The sequence below is a fragment of the Lactuca sativa genome, chromosome 9, assembly GCF_002870075.4.
Source record: "Lactuca sativa cultivar Salinas chromosome 9, Lsat_Salinas_v11, whole genome shotgun sequence".
In the NCBI taxonomy this organism is placed as follows: Eukaryota; Viridiplantae; Streptophyta; class Magnoliopsida; order Asterales; family Asteraceae; genus Lactuca; species Lactuca sativa.
The window spans coordinates 147,900,196-147,922,280 of record NC_056631.2 but is presented as its reverse complement, the minus strand read 5'-3'; the positions used below and the strand labels follow the sequence as shown (position 1 = coordinate 147,922,280).

Here is a 22,085-nt window from a genome sequence, read left to right as displayed (position 1 = left end):
TCCAATAGGCGATTTCTTCTTGAAGCAGTATGTGCAAATGATGGCTGAATGCAGAGGTTTCTTGAATAAATGGTGGCCAAAGGAGGAAGCAAATTGTGGGAGGAGGCGACTATTTGTTAGAGGCAAAGGGATGTTTTTTGAAACTTTACGGAGAGAGAGAGAGAGAGAGAGAGAGAGAGAGAGAGAGAGAGAGAGAGAGAGAGAGAGAGAGAGAGAGAGAGAAAATTTTTATTTTTGTATTATTTTTAATTGTTTTTAATTAATGTAATAAAAGAAAAATAAAAAATAAAATAATAAGGGGCAAATTCTTCATTATAAAAAGTTTCAAAATTTTTGGACCAAACTTGCAACAAAATGAAAAATTTGGACCTCTGATGCTAGTCTAAACATTTTTGGACTAAAGTGGCAATTTTGAACTAAACATAAGGACCATTTGTGCAGTTTAGTCAAGACCAAAATATAAGAATATTCATTGAGAATTCATCAAATGGTCTTTGGTCTATGTGTAAGGAATCATGGGTTCATGTCTCCTTAAAAAAATAGTGTTTATGAACATGTTAGTTTTTCTGTTAAAAAAAATAATAACAATAATTTATGGAGAATTCACTTTGAAAAAAAGGACTAAGTTTTCTATAATTCCACGGCAGTGATAAAAAATCATACCTGTCTTTACCTAATCCATATACAAAAATACGAAATCCAGTCAAAGAATCAACTTTCTAGAAACATGATTTTGACTTTGCTGCCATTTACAAAACACGTTGACGAAACGTCGAACCTCCGCTGCAATTCTCCCTTGTCCAAAATCTGCGTTCTTCGATCGTCGTCTTCTAGGGTTCCTGAATCTTCCTCCTTGATAGTGATAGAATTTGCCATCGGCATTTACGCTTCTGTTGGAAATGGTGGGTGTTCGTCCCTCCCTCTTCCCCTTTCATTCTTTCCATCTAACAGACATATTCACATTTTGATTGATGGTAGACGAGTAATGGTGAAGAGTCCCCAAAGAAGCTGCTACTGTATTCGTTTTTCATGAGCAGTTGCTCTTTCCGTGTTCGTATTGCCCTCAACTTAAAAGGTTTTGGTCGTTATTTCACTGATTATGTATCTTTGAATTTGGATATAATTTGAATTTCAGATAATTGATTTGATTATTTGTGATTGTGGGTTGCCTACAGGGCTTGATTATGAATACAAGGCCATTAATCTGTTCAAAAATGAGCAACACAGTCCTGGTAACAAACTTATTTCTTTCAATTTAAGACTCGTAATCTAAATAAGCATGTTAGACATAGTTTCATAATACATATCTTTTGTTATATATCTCTAATAATAAATATAATAAATTAAGTTAAGACATTGAAAATAATAAGAGTATAAAACAAAACTCAAAAAAACAAGGGACAAAACTGGAAACTATTATATAAGTGGAAGGGTTAATGTAAATGAAATTTAGAACGTCTTATTAACTCTTACCTGTCAATCAATTACTAAAGTTTTTATAGTAAATCAAACAAAATATTTTTATTTTTGAGAAAATGACTTAGGAGGGTAACTACCTCTTATCTGTGTTTATATATTGGCAACTTTTTTTTTTTTTTTTTGTACATAATAAAACAACTAACTTGTTTTAACTGTTTAAATTACACCAATATTACCGGCTAATACCTGTTTTAACCGGTAACTGAAAGGGAAAATGACTTAGGAGGGTAACTACCTTTAATCCGTGTTCACATATTGGCAACTTCTTATTTTTTGTATATAAGAAAGCAACTAACTTATTTTAACTGTGTAACATCCCAAAAATCATGACCAAAAATTTCGTTTTTAATTTAATACTAAAACCATAATTGTCAAACCATTAATTTAATACTCCGGCATCAGGCCCCGCCTGACATCAAGCCCCGCTCGGTATACATATCTGTCTCTCTTAGGCCCCGCCTGTCTCCGAGCCCCGCCCGCTAAACATATACAATCATATAACATACTAACACATAAAGAAACATACTCTACTGTATCTATGTCCTAAGAAACATACTCTGCTAATAATGAGATATGGAACATCGTCCGTACTCAGCTAGTGATGAGATACAGGACCTCGCCCACACTCACCTCTCTACCAGGTACATACAAGTATCACACATACAACAAGTATAATCTAACATGCAAACATTCCTCGGGCACCCGCCCGACATCAAACCTTGGTCTGGAATAACATACTAGCATACAATGCCTAGGGCTAACCCCCGAGTCTTCCTACTCATAGACTACATGGGCTGACATTGTGGCCTTAGACCCATTCACACAGTGAGGAGACTCACCTTGCACTGTTGAAGCCCTGGCTGGAACTAGCTGAGTACGGACGAAGTTCAGTATCTCACTATTAGCAGAGTATGTTTCTTAGGACATAGATACAGTAGAGTATGTTTCTTTATGTGTTAGCATGTTATATGATTGTATGTGTTTAGCGGGCGGGGCTCGGAGACAGGCGGGGCCTAAGAGAGACAGATATGTATACCGAGCGGGGCTCGATGCCAGGCAGGGCCTGATGCTGGGCGAGGCCCGATGCTGGAGTATTAAATTAATGGTTTGACAATTATGGTTTTAGTATTAAATTAAAAACGAAATTTTTGGTCATGATTTTTGGGATGTTACACTGTTAAAACAAGTTAGTTGCTTTCATGTACAAAAAATAAGAAGTTGCCAATATGTGAACACGAATAAGAGGTAGTTACCCTCCTAAGTCATTTTCCCTTTGAGTTACCGGTTAAAACATGTATTAGCCGGTAATATTGGTGTAATTTAAACAGTTAAAACAAGTTAGTTGATTTATTATGTACAAAAAAAAAGTTGCAAATATGTGAACAAGGATAAGAAGTAGTTACCCTCCTAAGTCATTTTCTCTTTATTTTTTCATATGATAAAAAAAAAAAGATAGAGTAAATATCAATAATATTCATGCCATGTAGGCATATCCAAGTGTCAAGCACGGATTATCAAATTTTGACCTAGTTTATAAATTTTGGATTTAAAAAGGAAAACATGTATTGTGTATGCTCTTAAAAAAACTCTAGGTTTCTGAATTTTTTGCTAAATGTCGATTGGAAGGATATTTAAGAAGAATTTAAGGGCATGTTCGACAAAACTAGCTGTGTTAGCTTTCAGTTGTTAGTTGTTAGTCTGTATTTCCTTTCTTATCAATATATTTTACCTCGAAAAATCTACTTAATTATTTAGTGAAAGTGCTTTGTAATATCAATGACATTGCTATAACTATGTAGATTTTAAGCTATACTTTGCTTGTTGTAACATAAATATATGAAAATAGGATGCTATAATTAATAAATTAGTGAAAACGTTTTGCTATTTCTAAGTGTAGAGTTTTTAAAGATTAATCCTATTGGATACGTACCTGCTCTAGTGGATGGTGATATAGTGCTTGCTGATTCTCTTGCAATTATATTGGTTAGTAACTTCTGAATCTTATTTATGAAACCCGTTTTTACATATTTTCAAGATTTTCATTATTTCTTTTAGGAAGACCTTTTTTCTTTTTCTTTTTTATTTACTTCATGCTTATTCTTCCTATGATACAGTACCTCGAAGAGAAGTATCCTAATCACCCTTTGCTACCTCATGACCTTGCAAAAAAGGCAATAAATTATCAGGTAATAATTAATATCACTTGGTTTCTTATAATGTTATTAATTTTATTATTATTAAAGAGTGGGCTCGAGTTTTAATCAAAGATCTTATTTCATATATATATAGGCTGCAAATATTGTTTCTTCGAGCATACAACCTCTTCTAAACGTATCTGTTATGGTGAGTAAGAAACTATATATTTTTTGTTGATTTATAAACATGTCACAAAAAATCGCTTCATTTGTTCTTGTGTTTCTTTCATTATCCAAACAGAACTTAATAGAAGAAAATGTTGGTCAAGAAGCAAAAATTTCATGGATCAAAAAGCAAGCGGGAAAAGGCTTCACAGGTAACTTTTTACTTAACTTTTCTTTCTCACAATTTGATCTTAAATTTAAAATTATGAAAATTTTGAAATTAAATATAGGATCGGTAGTAAAAATGACATTATTTATTCACACTATCAACGTTCTTCATTTTTATGTAAATACATGCAGCTTTGGAGAAATTACTAAAAGATCATGCTGGGAAGTATGCAACTGGAGATGAAATTTCCCTGGTAGTGTTTCTTATTATGGAAAAAAATCAAAATCAACAAAATATATTGTATTTATCATCATTATTTTTTGTTAATATTTAGTTTTCCTAGATATCATGCAGAAAATCTAAACACAAAGTTGGATACATGTTTCTTCTTGAATTTCCTTTTTATAAGCATCTCACAGTTGCCTTACGTTATCATAAAAAATGTTTTGTTTTTGTTTTTGTTTTTGTTTTATTATTTAAAATTGTTGCAACTTATGCAGGCTGATGTTTTTCTGGCTCCACAAATCATTGGTTTATCACAACGATTCAACTTTGACATGGTAGGCTTAGTTCGCATACATCATTAATTTGGTTGAATTTTTTTTCCAGTTTTGAATTAATAAATTCGAATATTTTTACATAATCACATAATTGAAAGCCGACATTTTAAATTATGTTTGTGATGCTTACAATCGTTATTTGTTGGTGAAGAGTGAATTCCCTCTTCTCTCCAGATTGAATGAAGCATACAAGCATGTAGCAGCTATCCAAGACGCCATGCCTGAAAAGCAGCCAGATTTCCCGATTAATTGAGGGAATTAGTTAAATTAGTTAAATGTATAATAAACAAAGCGAGTAAAATACATTTGATATTTCTTGTATTTATCCCTTTTCATAAGTTCCGTGGATTTGCATGTGAATATTGGTATGATTTGGGAAACAAGGATATGATATGTTTGGAGATTATGATCTTTTTTATATAAGTAAGGGTTTACATATATGAACTTTGGTTTTAACTTTTCTTTTCCTAACTTGAAGGTGGTTTTTTCCTTATTTTTTGGGGATTTATTTGGCATTTTTTGTAGATTAGTGCTTTATTCATATTTCTTGTTTATACAAAATTATTTGACTTTTGGGTCGGTTGTGATTGATTGTGGGAATTTACAAGTTGTTCGTGTGATGGGCTAGTAATGCTAGAAAAATGAGGGTGATGAATCTTTAAAAAATTCAATATAAAATAGTAACAATAATAAAAACAACACTAAATTATGTCAATGGTCTCTGTTTACAAAAAGTCATTGTTCTACAAAAAGTTATAAGTTATGTTCCTAATATTTTTTTATAAGATGTTTATATGGTTGGTCTGTAGCCCATATAAAATAACTTGTATATTTTGATTTTTTATATTAAATTACAATTTATTTTAAGGGAAATTAAGTATCAAACACATAAACGAATATTTTAATGATAATAACCACTTTATAATTTTTTTTTTTCAAAAATAATCACTTCCTCTAGAATACTGTATTCCAGAGTAGTTACGTTCATTCCAGAGTTGGGGGTGGTTGGTAGGTATCGGGTCCAGAATTTGATAATCGTACATTCCGGACTGACAAAATGGATTCCAGACTAATTTTCCGAAATACGATATTCCAGAGTATTTATGTTCGTTCCGGAGTTGGTGGTGGTTGGTAGAATTTGAGGCCGAAATCTGACACTAATACTTTCCAGACTAAAAAATGTATTCCAGAATATACTCTGGAATGTACGGCTATTTCAGAGTGGTTAAAATAGGGTATTGTGTTCTTTGTTCATCCACGAGCTACATGCAGTATATTTGTGTCTTTGTTTCCCAATTCGTCCACAAACAATGTTCTTTTCTAGTTTTCGTAATCTAAAAGAATGAGTATATATACGAATTTTTTTCGAGTGTCAGTTTTCTAGTGGAGGGCAATTGCAGTGTAATATGTTGAATATTGCTCCAGACTACACATGCTTTGGTGTAGATATAAGCAATGATATCAACTTCGTTTGATTAATCATGTTGGTTGCTTCTATGTAACATCCCAAAAATCACGATAAATTTTTTTCAATTAAAGTAAAATCATTGTTTCAATCAAAACCCAAGTCATAGAAACCAAGTATCAGATACGATTATCCCAAAATCATAGTATCATAAAATCTCCAAAACATGACACTTAAGGATGTGTACGATCACGCATTCGTCTTGTCCCGATCATCTGAGGTACCTGAAATATAACACTTAAACCATAAGCCAAAGCTTAGTGGGTTCCCCTAAAATGCCACACACGAAACATAAACAAACTGGTACACTAGACCCACAGCCTATGTTTGGAATACCCTACAAGGCCCTCAACATAAGTCTGGATCGCCCCCGAGTCCACAACATGAGTCTGAAATGCCTTTCCCGACCCTCAGTCCATGTCTAGAATTCTCCCGATCCCTTAGCATAAGTCTGATGTACCCCTACAGGTCCTCAACGCATGTCTAGAATGCTCCTGATTTCTTGGCCTTCAACACAAAGTAGAACTACCTCAACCCAAACCGTTACAATGTGTTGACATAAGCACATAAATAAATATTCATCAAATAGCAAATAATCATGCAGATCTAACCGACCACTACAACATAGCAACATCTTAACTAGGATACATAACCTAGTGGGCCATCATTGGTGCCTTCGACCCACGAGTATAGTGAGGAAAACTCACCTTACAGTCTGAAAATAGATGAACAAATCACTGCTACAGATGTTGTCTCTACCGGTCACCAATACAATAAACATGTACCTAATCTCAACTACTATTCAAACTACCCAAAATACCCCCAATTCAAACTTGGTCAAATTCTTGGTCAAAGTCAATGAGCACTTGAAGTTGACATGGAGCACTTGCTGCTGAACATGAAGCACTTGCAGTTGAACATGGAGCACTTGAAGTACACATGGATCACTTGATGAACATGAAGCACTTGTTCAAAGTAAGTTGGACCATCATGATCTCAGATGACATATCTAGATCATATGTGGAGCATCAAGATATTGGTGGATCATCTGGAATATTGATGGCTCATCAGAAACATTGTTGGCTCATCTACAACTCTATGGCTCAACAAGACATTGATGGCTCAACATGAATACTTGGTGGCTCAACTCAAGTTAATGGATCAACATGATTACGTTGATGGCTCAACAAGATTGCATATGGCACATCATGGTACGTCCAAATACTTAATGGCACATACAATTTTTTCCATGATCCATCTTGAACATGTAGTTGTACATCTTCAAGTTCAAGATACATTCCAACATTTAAGAAACAACTCAACTTGATAAATGACACTTCTGGAAGTTGATAACATCTTAGAAGAATATGGAGCAATATGATGCTCATGTTGCTCATCAAATTTTCAATGTTAATCAAGAAGGCTCAAGAAATATGAAGACTCATAACTTGGATGGAACCCTAACAGATTACTAACGGAATTGGAATATTCCATCCATTCTTCGTTAAGTAGGGCAAAGGTGTCAACTGATGACTAAGTCATGATGACGTGTCAACACCTGATTGGTCAACCCATATCATGGGCTTTTCCAGAGCTTATAAATAGGCCCCTGTGGATCCATTATAAAGTTGCTCTTCTTGATTCATTTCTGCTCATTTTGCACAATTGCGGTTTAGATTAGTTTTTAGAGAGCAATGTGAGGGTTTTAGTGTGTTTTACATTCAAACACTCGTAACTAAATTCTGATGAATATGAGACACTTTTGAATCATTGATCTTGAACATACAAAAACGTTTTTATCAATAACTTGGTTGAGTCATAACTCTTTATTTTCCGCATTACTTGCCACTTGACGATTCTGAAACTCTATTTCAGTATTTTCAACACTTGGACTCTTCAAGTCTAAGGTCTACCAATTTTATCATCACTTTTTCAGTTGGTATCAAAGCAACTAAAATTTCTCATCTTTTCACTTGTAGCATCTTGGAGAAGAAGGAGCTTATTAGAGAGGTGTTGGTTGCATTTCACCTTGATCTTTCTTTTGTTGGTGTAAATTTTGAATCTTGATGATGCATTTGTTAGATCTAGCTAATTTTGGGTGTTATGAGCTTTTGGTCACTTTAATTGCATAAATTTTAGCTCTTGAAAGTTTTTGACCTTATTTTAGATAAAGTTGGAAACTTTATCCATCTAAACAACATATTGATTTAGATCTGATGGTTGGGGACATGGACTTAATGGATTAAGTTGAAAAAGATTCACTTTGGTCACTTTAATATTGAAAGACTAGATCTTGTTTTTTGGGACCATTCTAATGGATAAAGTTGGAAACTTTATCCATTATGAAGTTATTAGGAACCATAAAAATGTGATCATAGTCCTTCTATCCCTTCCATGCAAGAGTTATGATGTCTTAATGGATTAATAAGTTAGGGTTTTGGCTTTTGGATCTTTTCTAACCATGGAAAGTCATAAAGGTGGAAACTTTACGACTTAAGTCGATGTTTTGAGTCTAGATTTGAGCTCTGGACATAAGGTATTAAGTGATAACGTACTTAATGGAGAAATAATATCAGGTCGTGTACGCTGGGTGTACGAGGAGTACGTTGGGCGTACACAACTTCTATGGACTTTGACTTTGTTGACTTTTGATGAAGTTTGACTTTAGGTCAAACTTGAGGGTTTTGGACTGTTAATTATGGTTTTACTTGGTTTTAGTGATTAGCAGATTCATAGGAGCACACAGTGCAGAAAGGGAAATGTGTCTCGGTTTTTCGGGTTTCTTCATTTCAGGTGAGTTTTGCCTCATTGTACTCGTGGGTCGAAGGCACCAATGTCGGTCCACTAGTTTTGGTTATCGTTTCGTAGAAGGATTCCATAAGGACTGTATATAGTCATATAGGATAGACCGAGGACTCTTAATCTAGGTTTTCTTGCCTATTCCTTGTTTGGTTAGGGCTCTAGAGCAGGATCACTTGTCCGAGTGTCTATCTCACCTCTGAGTATATACGGTTATGTATTCCTTGGATTGTTGGTATTTAGTATGTTGATATGTTGTAGTGATATGTTAGATCTGTATCTAGGTATATAGTATGTTGTTATGTTGTAGTGATATGTTAGATTTGTATCCTGGTACATAGGATGTTGCTATGCGGTAGTTACCTGTAGATTTGTATGTCTACATATACTTGCTAGTTATCATCTAGTGGAGTGCCCTAGGGACTGTATGTAGTCATATAGGATAACCTGACAACTATTGATCTAGGATTTCTAGCATGTTCCTTGTTTGGTTGTGGCTCTAGAGTAAGATCATTTATTCAGGTGGCTATCTTACCTCTGGTTACTTATGGTTATGCATTTCATGGAGGTTAGATGTTAGCGAGATAGTGTATTGTGAGAGGACTAGTAGACAGTAGTGAGTTGTATGATTGATGTTTGCATGTATTATGTGCCTACTTAATCCTTAACTATTTATATGTCAATATATGGTGGTAGTGGGTTGAGGCGGTCCTTCTTTGTGTTGTAGGCCAAGATACCCGATGCAGACCAACTGTAAGTCGTAGGCATGGAGGCTCGGGAAGAGTGGTTGGGTTGATGCGGTAGGCCAATAAACCCTGGGTATTCCAGCCCGATGGTTGATTGGACCCGTTACATGTTGGCATTCCAGTCTGCGGACTAAATGGGCTTGGGCATTCCAATCTGATGATTGTAGGCCGTTATGCATGCTTGTATGTTTATTGTATGGGTTATTTTGGGGGAAAATCACTAAGCTTTGTGCTTACCCAGTTGTTTATTGTTTCAGGTATCATTGGTCGTCATGGGAAGGCGAATGTGTGATTGTACACATTTATCAGCAACAATGAAGATTCTATGCTTTAATATTACCCTGATTTTCAATAAATGTATTTTGAATAAACGGTTTCCTTTATAATGGATTTATAATTGGGAATCTTTACTTTAATAAAATAAAAAAATTGGTTGTGAAAGTGGGACGTTTTATTATTGATGAAGTAAGTTATTGAACACATGCATAACGTCAATAACTTTCATTGAACATGAAGGCAACACAAATAGAAATAAACATTATCTGAACTGCATCGAAGATGAAGTATAGTGGAAATAATCCCCAAACTGCAAGCCAGTAATAAGGCAGAAAGCTTTCATGTCAAAGCAAACCCAATAGTCGTGTACCGCAAATAGAAGCACCTTTATTTTAACTCGAGGATAAGCAGTATGTTCCTTGCACATAAGATAATAATATAGTAAAGGGAAATATTCGACACCCATCATCATGTTAACATAAGAACCAGAACAAGATGCCTTAAACATCGTCTTACGTTGTGGTGTGTGTTGTAAACTAGCCATGATTTCCCAACCGAGTTTAGGCCTGCAGATTGTAGTCACAACCGTTTTGTATGTTTTGTCATGCTACAATAAAAAGAATTGTAGGGTCAAAAGTAGATAATGAGAGTCGAACTTTGTATCTTTCGTAAGTTTCTGTGAGTATCGAGAGCTTAGTACTTTCGATATGTTATCTATTTACAAGGCATTATAATTTTGATACGTCATGTATAGTCCTTGTATTTTTTGTACGTCTGTTGTACCCTATAAATAGGGTAAGTACTTAGGTCATAGTATTGGTTTTTGGAACATTCTCCTATCACATTTTGTATTCTAATTGAGATAAGCATATTATATTTAGATTTGTGTGTCTTTTATTGTTTTTTCATAATAAATTGATTGAATCATCATTTCTAACATATTTCAAGAATTATAATTAGGCATTTTTTCATGCTCCTAACTTAAGTATATGTTCTAGAGGCCATTCCGGAACATATTTTCGGATCAACTTTGGGTATCAACATATATGTTTCGGATGAAATTCTCGGATGACATTTTGAAAGAGAATTTTTGGTCAACATTTTGGATCAACATTATGGAATACCATTCCAGATTAGTTCTATGCATTTCAGACGTGTTCTACATCTTCCGAACATGATCTTCATGAAGTCATTCTAGACTTTTTATAAGTAGGATATTTTTAAGATTTGTTGATCTAGTGCACACATATACCCAAATATAATCCTACAATAACCTAAAAACCACTAAAAATCGAAGGAAAACAAATAATACTTATGTAATCGCATCAAATCACACAAAATAAACAAAAATATCTACTTTTTAACACAAAATATTAAATAAAGACATATAATTATAAAGATAATGGAAACATACATATAAAAATGAGTCACGTCATTGCTAGAAGAATACATTCTTTTTGTTGGATTGGTGTCTGAAATGTTATCCGAAATGAAGTCTGAAATGAGTGAGTTCGAAATAAAGTCTGAAATGGGTTCGAAATGTTATTTATAAGTAGTGGCAAATCTAGAATAGAATTGCACGTGGTTCCTAATTAAGTGCAGACGGAAAAACCAAAGAGTCAACGTTATATATGACATATCGGGCCGGGTCGAATAAAAAAACAACTGGTTTGTAAAAACTCGAGTTCAACCGGACCTATAGAATAGCTAAAAACTACCCCAAAACTTGATTTTTGCAACAAAAAAACAACTACTTTGCACGACTGAGTCTCTTTCCTTTTTAAAAACTTCATTTGCAACAACCATTTTGTACGACCAACAATATGAGAGGAGTTGTGTTGTTTTTTAAATTTCCTAATAACATTTCATAATTTATTTTTATAACATCAAACAACTTCAACTATCTCTTTATCTCCGATGTGTGATAGGTTTTGAAAGTATTAACCATTTGCTTTGAAATTTAAATATAAGTACGTCGTTATTTTTTTTATTTATTTGTTTTTCTTATTTTGTCAAATAGTATAAAGTAGTTCCTATTTTTTTTAAAGGTAGTCCTTATTTTTTTACTATAAAAATACTATATAATATTAAAAAATTAGGTGGGTCCTAGGACCCACCTTGCTTGTAAGTGACTACGTGTAGCACCTGGTTCCTGGTACGTAAAATTTATCTTAGTGTTTTTCATTTTTAGCCTTGGACTCGACGAGTTGCAGGTCCGACTCGCCGAGTAGAGACGAGATACGGAACACGTTTAAGTTGGCGACTCGGCGAGTCCCCGCTGTCTGATGAAACCCTAAATTTCAAGGGTTTGCACCCTATATAAAACCCTCTTATCTACCCCCAAGCTCGCCCCCTTCACCCTCAGAGCTCTATACTTTGTTCAAGCCTTATTTCTTGTGTGTTTGAAGCATTTTGGTGTGTTTTCTTGAAGATTTGGAGAGGGAAAGAGAGTAGATCAAGAAGAAGAGGAGGAGGCCAAGCATCTTTGTGTTATCTCAGTGATTTCCTTGAGGTATAACTCGTTTTCCCTCTGTTTTCATGCTTATAATCCCTTTTAGCTCCATGGAAGTCTTTCTTGAGTTTTTCTCCAAGCTTGATTATGCCTTATGGCTTGTAATAAGTTGTTAGCCTCTAGATCTAGGCATGATTGAGCTCCAAGAGCTTGGATCTACTGCCTTTATGGAGCCATATTGCATGAAAGCCCTAGATCTACTCTTTTGGTGCATTTTGAGCCCTAAAACCCTCATGGGTGTTTATTTACACGTAAAGTTGGAAACTTTACGTGTTAATCAGGCCCTAGAAACTCAGATCTATGAATGGCATGATCTTGATTCAAGTAGAATCGCATGTATAGTATTTGCATGTGGCCGACTCGGCGAGTCGAGACACGAGTCCCCTAGTTTTCCCCTTTCGTGTGTAACAACCGAAAAATTCCAACCAATTTAAACTTTTCAAATACAACCCGATTTCATTAAATTATTACAAAAAGGTTTTCAATATAATTAAATTAAAGTATTCCCAGAATCACATCACAACATGAACATGAGGAGCGGTACGATCACGCCTTCGCCTTGCCACGGTCTCCTGAAGAACCTGAAAAACATAAGACCACAACTGTAAGCCCGAAAGCTTAGTGAGATATCCCCAAAATACCAACCACATATACCATACACACAATCATGCCATATCATAACCGATCACAGAACAGCCATGCACTTCGGGTCTGCTGTGTGACTGGTCCGCCGCACTGGCCAACAGTCCACCTGGTCCACCTTTCCGAGTCTAGCCATATACATCAGTCTGCAGTGTGATTGGTCCGCCCGCACCGGGCCTTCAATCCACCTGGTCCACTCTATGAGTCTACAACATGATTGGTCCGCCCACACCGGGCCTTCAGTCGGCCTGGTCCACTCTCCGAGCCTCGGCACGTCTGGTCCGCCCTCTTGGGGCCTACAGCCTATTCGGACCGCTCGCTGGGCCTTCGGGACAACCGGTCCGCCCTGGGTATCTTGGCCTATAGCACAAAGCAGGACCCGCCTCAACCCAACTCTAGTACAAACAACCATGTGCACATAAACATACAATCATATAACAATTCACAGTCAACAAACCGATCAAACAGATCACATAACATATCATCATCCTAACCAGGATACCGACTTAACCGGCCACTAGCATAGCATCACCCTACATCTCAGGATACCGACCTCAACCAGGTCTCTAACATATACCATCCTAGTTACCAGGATGCAACATATCAAAGCAATATCATAACAACAAATACCCGGATCTCAATCCGATAAAGGGCCGGCCTTGGTGCCTTAGACCCTGTTGATATAGTGAGGATAAGTCACCTCGAAATTTCCGACTAAACAGATAAACCCAAGCTACTCCAACCACTGATACGATCTCCAACACTGGCCAACACCAAGACACTGAACTCAAAACAATATTCAAAGAATTACCAAAATGCCCCTGGAAAATAACTGGTCAACCCTTGGCCGAAGCCAACCCCTGACTGACTCTACTCGCCGGGTCATCCCAATGACTCGCCGAGTCCACATACACATAATCTCCCCCACTCGCGACTTAACTCGCCGAGTCACCCCAAGACTCGTCGAGTCCAGCAACTCTGAGTCCTTTCTCACTCGACTCACCGAGTCATCCCTTGACTCACCGAGTCACAGCTCAACCAGAAGAAACTTGGACCTCACGACCAGACTCGCCGAGTCCAAGAACAGACTCGCCGAGTCTAAGGCTATCTTCAACCTACTCGCCGAGTTGTTCTTCCAACTCGCCGAGTTCCAGACCATCTTCAAACAACTCGCCGAGTACACCTTTGTGACTCGTCGAGTGCCTCTAGATCTCATCCCAAACAGAACCTTCCAGGCCATGCAATTGATCCAAAACGTAGATCTAGCCTCCTACAACCCATCCATCACGTAAAGTGGCAAACTTTACGTGAATCTAAAGAGATCAAGGCATTTCACACTTTAGGGCTAGGGTTTGGGACATGATGGCTTCACTAATCACTCAAGAACAGGGACTTTAATGCACTTTAGACCTCCTCCACTCCAGATCTGAGGTAGCAACCTCAGATCTACTCTTCAAACTCAAGATACCCCAAGCTAAACCTCCCATACATTCCAAGAATAATGAATCTAGAAGAATAACAGCCCAAGAACGCGATAATACCTCAAAAGGAAGCCCCAACAGCAATGAAATCCGAATCTAAGCAAAGCACCTTGCTCCAAGCCTCCTAACTCTCCAAAATCTTCCTCCAATTCTCTTCTCAAAGGCTTAATTGCACTCAAAACCTTCACAATCACGTTTCTAGGGTTTTCTGGACTTCAAAGGAAGGTAAGGAGGCTGGGGAGAGGATATAATGTCCTTTATATAGGGCTCATCCTCCGAAATTAGGGTTTTCTCCACTCAGCGCCAACTCGCCGAGTCTAGCCGCCGACTCGCCGAGTCGGCCACTTAACACGCGACCAAAATCGCGACCCTACTCGCCGAGTCCACTCGTGGACTCGCCGAGTTCCCCTTTCCAATTTACTTTTTTAGCCCTTCAACTTCACTCTTGATATTCCGGGATGTTACATCGTGTTTGCGGGGTGGAGTAGTGAGTCATGGGGTGTGACTCAGTGGGTCGGAAGCCAGACTCACTCATGAAGTAACCCGGCGAGTCAATGCCATGACTCGGCGAGTTCAAGGCAATATTCTTGCCTCAAGAACAACTCGGCGGGTTGTTCATACAACTCGGCGAGTCACAGCATAGAGTGTTCTTTGGATGAAGATGAACTCGGCGAGTTGTTCATACAACTCGGCGAGTGGGATGAAGGACTATTGGCCTTTGGTTTAGAAGGAGAACTCGTCGAGTCAGCGCCTAACTCGACGAGTAGAGACAGATTTATGGTCAGACTAAGGGACAGGGACTCGGCGAGTTGGCAAGCCAACTCGGAGAGTCAGGTCAACTGGCAGTTGACTTTGACTTTGACTCTTGACTGGTTAGGGGTAAATGGTCATTTTATCCTGAGGTTGGTTAGCAGTATTTGACTAAGTGTTTTGTGGGAATTATTAGCCGGAGGATTTCTAGAGCGGCAGCAGCAGAAGACAGTTAGTCCCCACACCGATCAGCAGCTACTTTGAGGTGAGTTACCTTCCAGTAGCGGTGGGTCTACGGCCACAATGCCGGCCCACTAGTAGGAGTTGTATGTTAGATGATTGTCTTTGTGATAACATCTAGGTTTGCTACTACCTGATATGTTATACGCTGGCATGATATGTATATGTGATAGTAGTAGAGTTCGGTTGTTAGGACCGAAGGGTAGGTCAGACATCCTAGATATATCTGGCAGTATATGATAATACGTTTATATGCTGGCATGATATGTTATTTGCGATAGTGGTAGTAGGGGGGAATAGTCCCCAAGTTTTGGTCGTTAGGACCGAAGGGTAGATCGGACACCCCAGATATGTCTGATAATATGTTATGTTATGATATATGTGATAGTAGCAGTAGGGGTGAAATAGTCCCCGAGGATCGGTTGTAGTACCGATGGGTAGTCAGCACCCCAGAACGGCTTGACACGGGTAGTCAGCACCCCAGAACGGCTTGACACGGGTAGGTCGGCACCCCAGAATGGCCGTACCAGGTAGGTCGGGCACCCCAGAATTGCCGGCAGTATGCATGATATGTGAATGTATGGTATGTGGTATGTTGGGGGAACTCACTAAGCTTCGTGCTTACAGTTTTCAGTTTTAGTTTCAGGTACCTCTTTTTCGAAGGGGAAGGAGCTGACACGGTAGCGGTACATCACACACATGCTTTATATTCCGCATTATGATATCACCTGGGGATTTGTACTCTGACATTTTTATGTTTTATGAAAATGTTTTCCAGTCATACAATATCTTTTGTGAAATGATATGATCGTTGAGCTTTTTATTTCTAATGTTTGCTAAGTACATGTTTAAAATAAATGAAATTTTTGGCTCGTATTTTTGGGATGTTACAAGTGTTGGATTAGTGTCTAAGTCCATAACTATTTTGGTATGTACTTGACCCGATGGTGCATGGTCCTTTTGGGTTGCCTTCACCAAAGCAACTTGATAGGATGAATTATGGAGAGAAAGGATTAAATATGATTTATTAATATATTATGGGAATAATATATAAAAGGAGAAATCATATTGTTTAATTAATATTAGTCAAGAATTAATTAGTAATTAGTTTTGTGACTAAAAGAGATTAATTAAACTTAAGGGACTGAAATTGTAATTATAAGATAATTGCAATTTGGGCCATGGATTGTCTTAAATCAAGAGGTGGATGAATTCTTATGGGAAGCCCATAAGGAAATCGTCCAAGGGCTTGATTAAAGGAGTCTATGGGTTGCTTAGGGCTTAAGCAACCAAATTAGGGTTTCCTTGTTAGATAACCCTAATAGCCTCACTATATATAGAACCCTTAAGGCTCAAAAACGTGGGGAACTTCTTTTCTAGGGTTAGAACACGTTTTGGGCAGCCTCCATCCTCTCTCCTCTTCATCCTCTTGCTTATGGTGTTTGTGAGCCATTAGAGGAGTGACACTTGTGACTCTAAGCCTTCCAAAGTCAATTCAAGGAGGAATTGGGATTGTTATTGCTATATAACAATCAAGGTAACATTATAAACCTATTCTAATATCTAATATGATTACGTGTATGCTAGAATTAGGGTTTATAGTCTTGGACAACATGCATGTACAATAGAGAAACCTAGATCCAAGCATTAGGGTTTGTATGAGCACATAGGATGTCTTATGACCAAAACCCATCAGTGTTATCAGAGCCTAGACTGGTTTCAATTGTATTGATGCATTACATGTTCAAAAAAATTCGATTTTGATGTTCTGGAGGCTGGACTCGCCGAGTCCATGCAGACTCGACGAGTCCAAGCTTGAGCGAGTCAAGTCGTCAGATGGGGATATCTTCGCGATTTCTTGCTGTTTTTGCTTATGGATAGTTACCTTATCATATTAGATCAATATAAATCCGATTTTATGATATATTTGACTATATTCTTGATCTAATTGAAGATATTTATCAATTAATAAGATAATTGTTTCCTTATGTGATAATTGTTTAATTATTTTAACTAAATTGATAAATTGTTTTGCAAGAAATCATTAAATAAATCAACTATGGATAATTATGTGATTAATTGTTAATTTAGATTATCTGTTATTTGATCCTTGTTGTTATGAAAAGTTTCATATTTTCCCCTTAGGTTTTATAGTTTAAATTTGAACTCAAAAGTTTTGTTGTTTTGAAATTTAAATAGTTAAAACCCTAATGTTTTGGAAAAAGGTTTCAAAACTTGCCCTCAAGTTTTGGAATTTAAATTTTGATTAAATGGTTTAATTTTGATGTATATTTAAATTCTAAACCCTAATGTGTTGAAATGTTTCAAAACTTGCCCTTAAGTTTTGGAATTTAAAAGTTGATTAAAAGTTTAATTAGGAATGTTAAATTCTGAAACTCTAGTATAGTTTTGAAAAAGTTCAAATCACACCCTTATGGTTTTATTAATTAATTAAGGTGTATAATTAAAAGAGGTTTAATAAATCCATAAAAGTTAAGGTTTACAATTTAATTGAATTAAAAGTATAATTGTTAAATTACACCACCTAGTATTTTAAAAGTGTAAAATACACCCTATACTATATATAACATTAAAAGTCTAACATTATATATATGTATGAGTAAAAGTCAGTTTTACCGTTAGTAGGCCTCATTCACAAATCTGGTCTATAAGGGGTGTTTAAGGAAATTGCCTATAAAATGGCGATTGAATGGGTATCCACTCTTACCCACCGCACTCTTGACTAGTGGAGAGTCGTTAGCCGAACGGGTAGGATAGGACAAAACCTTCCATTATAAGTATAATGAATTACTAAAGTAGCTAAATGTTTTTCAAATTCCCAATCTTAGTTACTTAGGCAAAGTGAATTGATGCAATTCCATGAAATTACACTTTGTACCCTTGCGAAGACGTTAGTGGAGCGTGTGTGGTTTACCCGCACACTAAATGGTTCTAAGCAAAGGTAGCAAAGGGTGACTCAATGTTTGTCATAGTTCGGTGGAGCGTGTGTGGTTTACCGGCACATCAAATAGGTGAGTGTAACATGTGAGGGCACCATGTAAGTTTGCATGGTTATTCACACCCGCTTTGTGATCCTCGGCATCCCAGTCACAAACAAGAGGGGAATATCGAGATTTAAACATGCCATTGAAAGTTCAATGAATCTCAAAGGATCTAGGAGTTTTCATAGATTTAAAACTTAAATTTCTTTTTCGTTTTTCGTGGTGGAAATTAGTGAATTGTCATTCACTTACCTTCAAATATTCTGCAATTAGGGTTACGGCATCCCTCTCTCGAGTTGTAGAATATTGTGATGGGTCCTAGCCTTAGTATCTCATTTGGGTGATTTACTAAGGACTCAATCTATCAACTAACTTGAATTTGTTTTCTCCCGTTTTGTAGATGTCAAAGTTCGACAACTATGGTCTTCCCGAATCCCGTGGAACAAGCTTTCCACATGAAGATGATATTCCACGACTCGATCAAGGAACAAGAAATCATGCTTCACTTCCTCCACCTCCTCCAATTATTCTCCCTAACCCACAAGTTCAAAGGCTTGAAAAGTTCAAGATCACTCAAGCCCTTTTGGCAAGTAAACATAAAGAAGGAAAGTTGGTGTGTGCACACGTCCTAGGGATGAAGTCACACATTGATAGGTTAAGAATGTCAGGATCCGTTGTCTGTGAGGAAATAGCTGTTGATTGGGTTCTTCAGTCACTTCCTAACTCATATAATGAGTTCATAAGAGAGTACTATATGATGAACCGCGACGTGACCCTTATAGATCTCACCTATATGCTTATTGTTGCTGAATCAGCAATGGTTTGGCGCAATAGAAAAGCAAAGTTGATTGATGAATTTGCCTTCAAGACCTCTATGGATATAGACAATGGCAACGAAAGACATGCTATGATGGAAAAGTTTGATCATAAGAGAAAGGCAATGTCTGAAGTAGTTCCATGTGCTGTTCCAAAAGAGTCGATTTGCTTTTACTGCCAAGAGAAGGGGCATTGGAGACGAAGCTGCCCTATTTACCTAAGAGATCTAAGAGATGGGAGAGTCGAAACGTATGGCTCTGCTTTAGGTAAAACCCATTGAGTAACTCTTTTAAGCTTCTATTCTAGATTCTTAATACATAATGTGATAAGATTACAATTGATGTTTTGTAGGATCGAAGAAAAGAATGGAAGCTTAAGGGAAGAAGAGAGCAGAATCTAACCATGAAGGAATGGATTTCGATCGCATTTCTCGAAGATTAGATTCTTGAGATACTACTTAGAGTTAGAATTAGTTTGCTAAGAAAGATGTATTAGCATAGTTTTTCAATGAATTGCATTGTAAGGACAAAAATTTTTCCGCAATAAAATAAATTTTGATTTTATATTATTTATTTATCCTTGCAATGGCGTATATGAAAAATTGATGTTTGGATGTTTCTATTATTAGCAATAATGGATTTGATTCTTAGTTATGGAAATGTCGAAAATTTACCAAATAGGGAGAGTTTCTCATCGCCCAAGTTTCAATTGGACAGAAATTTGGAATCATGCAACTTGTTTGCACGATGAATGAGAAATTTCATATTTGGAAATTAGACTAATTCATTGACAAAGTGTCAAGTGAAGGACTTGGAGATCGAATACACAAAGTTGCGTGTTGATCAAGTCCACCATAAGAGTAACAAAGATATTTGTCATGATTTACTAAAGGTTTAGTAAATATGATTATACTTACAAGATTAAGTGAAATTCTGAATTGATTGGAAAAGTTTAAATCAATAGCAGAACGAATAAGAAGAATCAAGTAGGCAGAAAGATAAAAGTTTCTCCATTCAAAGAAGAAGGGAGAGTATGTCACACCCCAAAACCAAGAACGGCGGAAACGTTCTGGGGCGGAGGACGTCATGTATAATATCAACAACAATGTAAAGTAGTAAACAAGCAACAACATCATCCATTGCATTAATAAAATAATTATTATACAATTATGTTCTGTCAAATTTTGATAAACACTAAAGCATAAATCATAATCAAAGATAAGTCTTGAACAAGCTCCATCTTCCTTTCTCCTTGCATCGGTACCTGTCTATGATGACCTGAGGATACAAGTAATTTTGAAAGCGAGTATCAGCTTTGAAGCTGGTGAGATCATAAGTATTTAGTGTCTTAATTTGTATGTAAGAATTTGTAAGTCTATGTATTGTAAGTATTTGAAAGTGTATATGAACTGTAAGTGTTTGAAAAACCCTAGAATCCCTATGATTCCTTCTAGTATATGAAGGTGTCTTCTACCAAGACCTAACTGTTCTGTATGTGTATCTCTTGTAAGAGTATGTATTTTCCAAAGTAAAACTATCATTATCCAAAAATATAGTTTGTACATTTATGTTTAAGTGAGGTTATCACTAAAAATATGTAATGGGGAAAATTAATGTAATACTAAAACGTAGCTCTAAAAGGACTACTACCGTACTAACTACCTTAAACCGGATTTTAGGCTAAGGAATTATGTGATAAACTGTACCATACTATCGACTGGTAACAACGACATAAGAATGGTCATAATAAGGAATGACGTTTGGCACCCGCAGATCTGCAGATCCCACTGTAGCTAGCAGTAAGGTGTAGGATAGTCAATCCAGTATAGATCTATACACAAACTCATACTATAGACTTGTTACATCGACATAAGAATGGTCGAAATTAATGTATGACGTTTGGCACCCGCAGACCTGCAGGTCCCGCTGTAGCTAGCAGCAAGGTGTAGGATAGTCAATCCATTATAGAATCTATACGCAAACTCACGCTCTCCCTTCAAGAGACTTTGGCCACAACTCGAGTCATGAGGTTTAAGTCATGCTCCGATTTAAATCACAGTAATTATCGTATTCTAGTATATGTAATGTAATGAACTGTTCTAGCTGTAATGTACGTGCTCTCTACCTAGCAAGTATAGTAATGTAATCGTTCTAGTATAGTTGTATATGTTCTCGTCCTAGTATAGTTGTATATGTTCTCGTCCCAGTATAGTTGTATATGTAATGTACAGTAATGTTCTAGAAAGTATTGACTCATGAATGAACTGACTCATTGTATGATATCGCGTTCTAGTAATGGTTCTAGTATCTTCCTAAACTACCCATATGGTAGTTTACTAGTAATATAACTGATATGTATGGTCATGGATGTATACCCTTGCTACCCAAGGGCATGGGATGAGCTGGAAGGACCTTTTATGTCTATATATATAATTGATATATAACTAATATGGAAACGACCTTCGGACGGTCACCCGAAATCCCACCAGACCACATCCAAATCGAGAAAAAGGAAATAGGGCGGATGGCCTTCCTAAGCCTTTTAAACATTGCTTATATATATATATATATATATATATATATATATATATATATATATATATATATATATATATATATATACATATATGGGCATGCAATTTATAAGTAGTAAAAGCATAAATAAGTTTTGTAAGACATTTGAAACGGGAATACTATTTTAAGAAAGGATCGACTTGATGTCAATCTATAAAACAATTTGAAGGCATAAGTATGATAAAACAGTTTTGAGTATAAGGAAACATTTGTTTGAAACACAGTTGTAAATAAGTTCGAAAGGTAATGTACAGAGTAAGATGTACAGTGTAATA

The 22,085-nt window shown here is 36.5% G+C and overlaps 1 protein-coding gene across 1 annotated transcript; it reads left to right on the top strand.

Annotated features, from left to right (window-relative positions):
* Window positions 1-728: 728 nt before the first annotated feature.
* Window positions 729-4,946, top strand: LOC111904783 (glutathione S-transferase zeta class). Its single transcript, XM_023900507.3, has 10 exons — window positions 729-902; window positions 979-1,075; window positions 1,176-1,232; window positions 3,377-3,462; window positions 3,594-3,665; window positions 3,769-3,822; window positions 3,916-3,991; window positions 4,140-4,201; window positions 4,449-4,508; window positions 4,660-4,946. The coding sequence occupies exons 1-10, from the start codon at window positions 900-902 to the stop codon at window positions 4,759-4,761; spliced, it is 669 nt and encodes a 222-aa protein (XP_023756275.1). The 5' UTR covers window positions 729-899; the 3' UTR covers window positions 4,762-4,946.
* The last annotated feature ends 17,139 nt before the right edge of the window (window positions 4,947-22,085 follow it).

Bases quoted from the DNA above. Each gene is read 5' to 3' on its own strand.
- LOC111904783 (XM_023900507.3), top strand. The intron at 1,076-1,175 runs GTTTTGGTCGTT...GGTTGCCTACAG, and splicing joins TATTGCCCTCAACTTAAAAG to GGCTTGATTATGAATACAAG. The intron at 1,233-3,376 runs GTAACAAACTTA...TTCTAAGTGTAG, and splicing joins AAATGAGCAACACAGTCCTG to AGTTTTTAAAGATTAATCCT.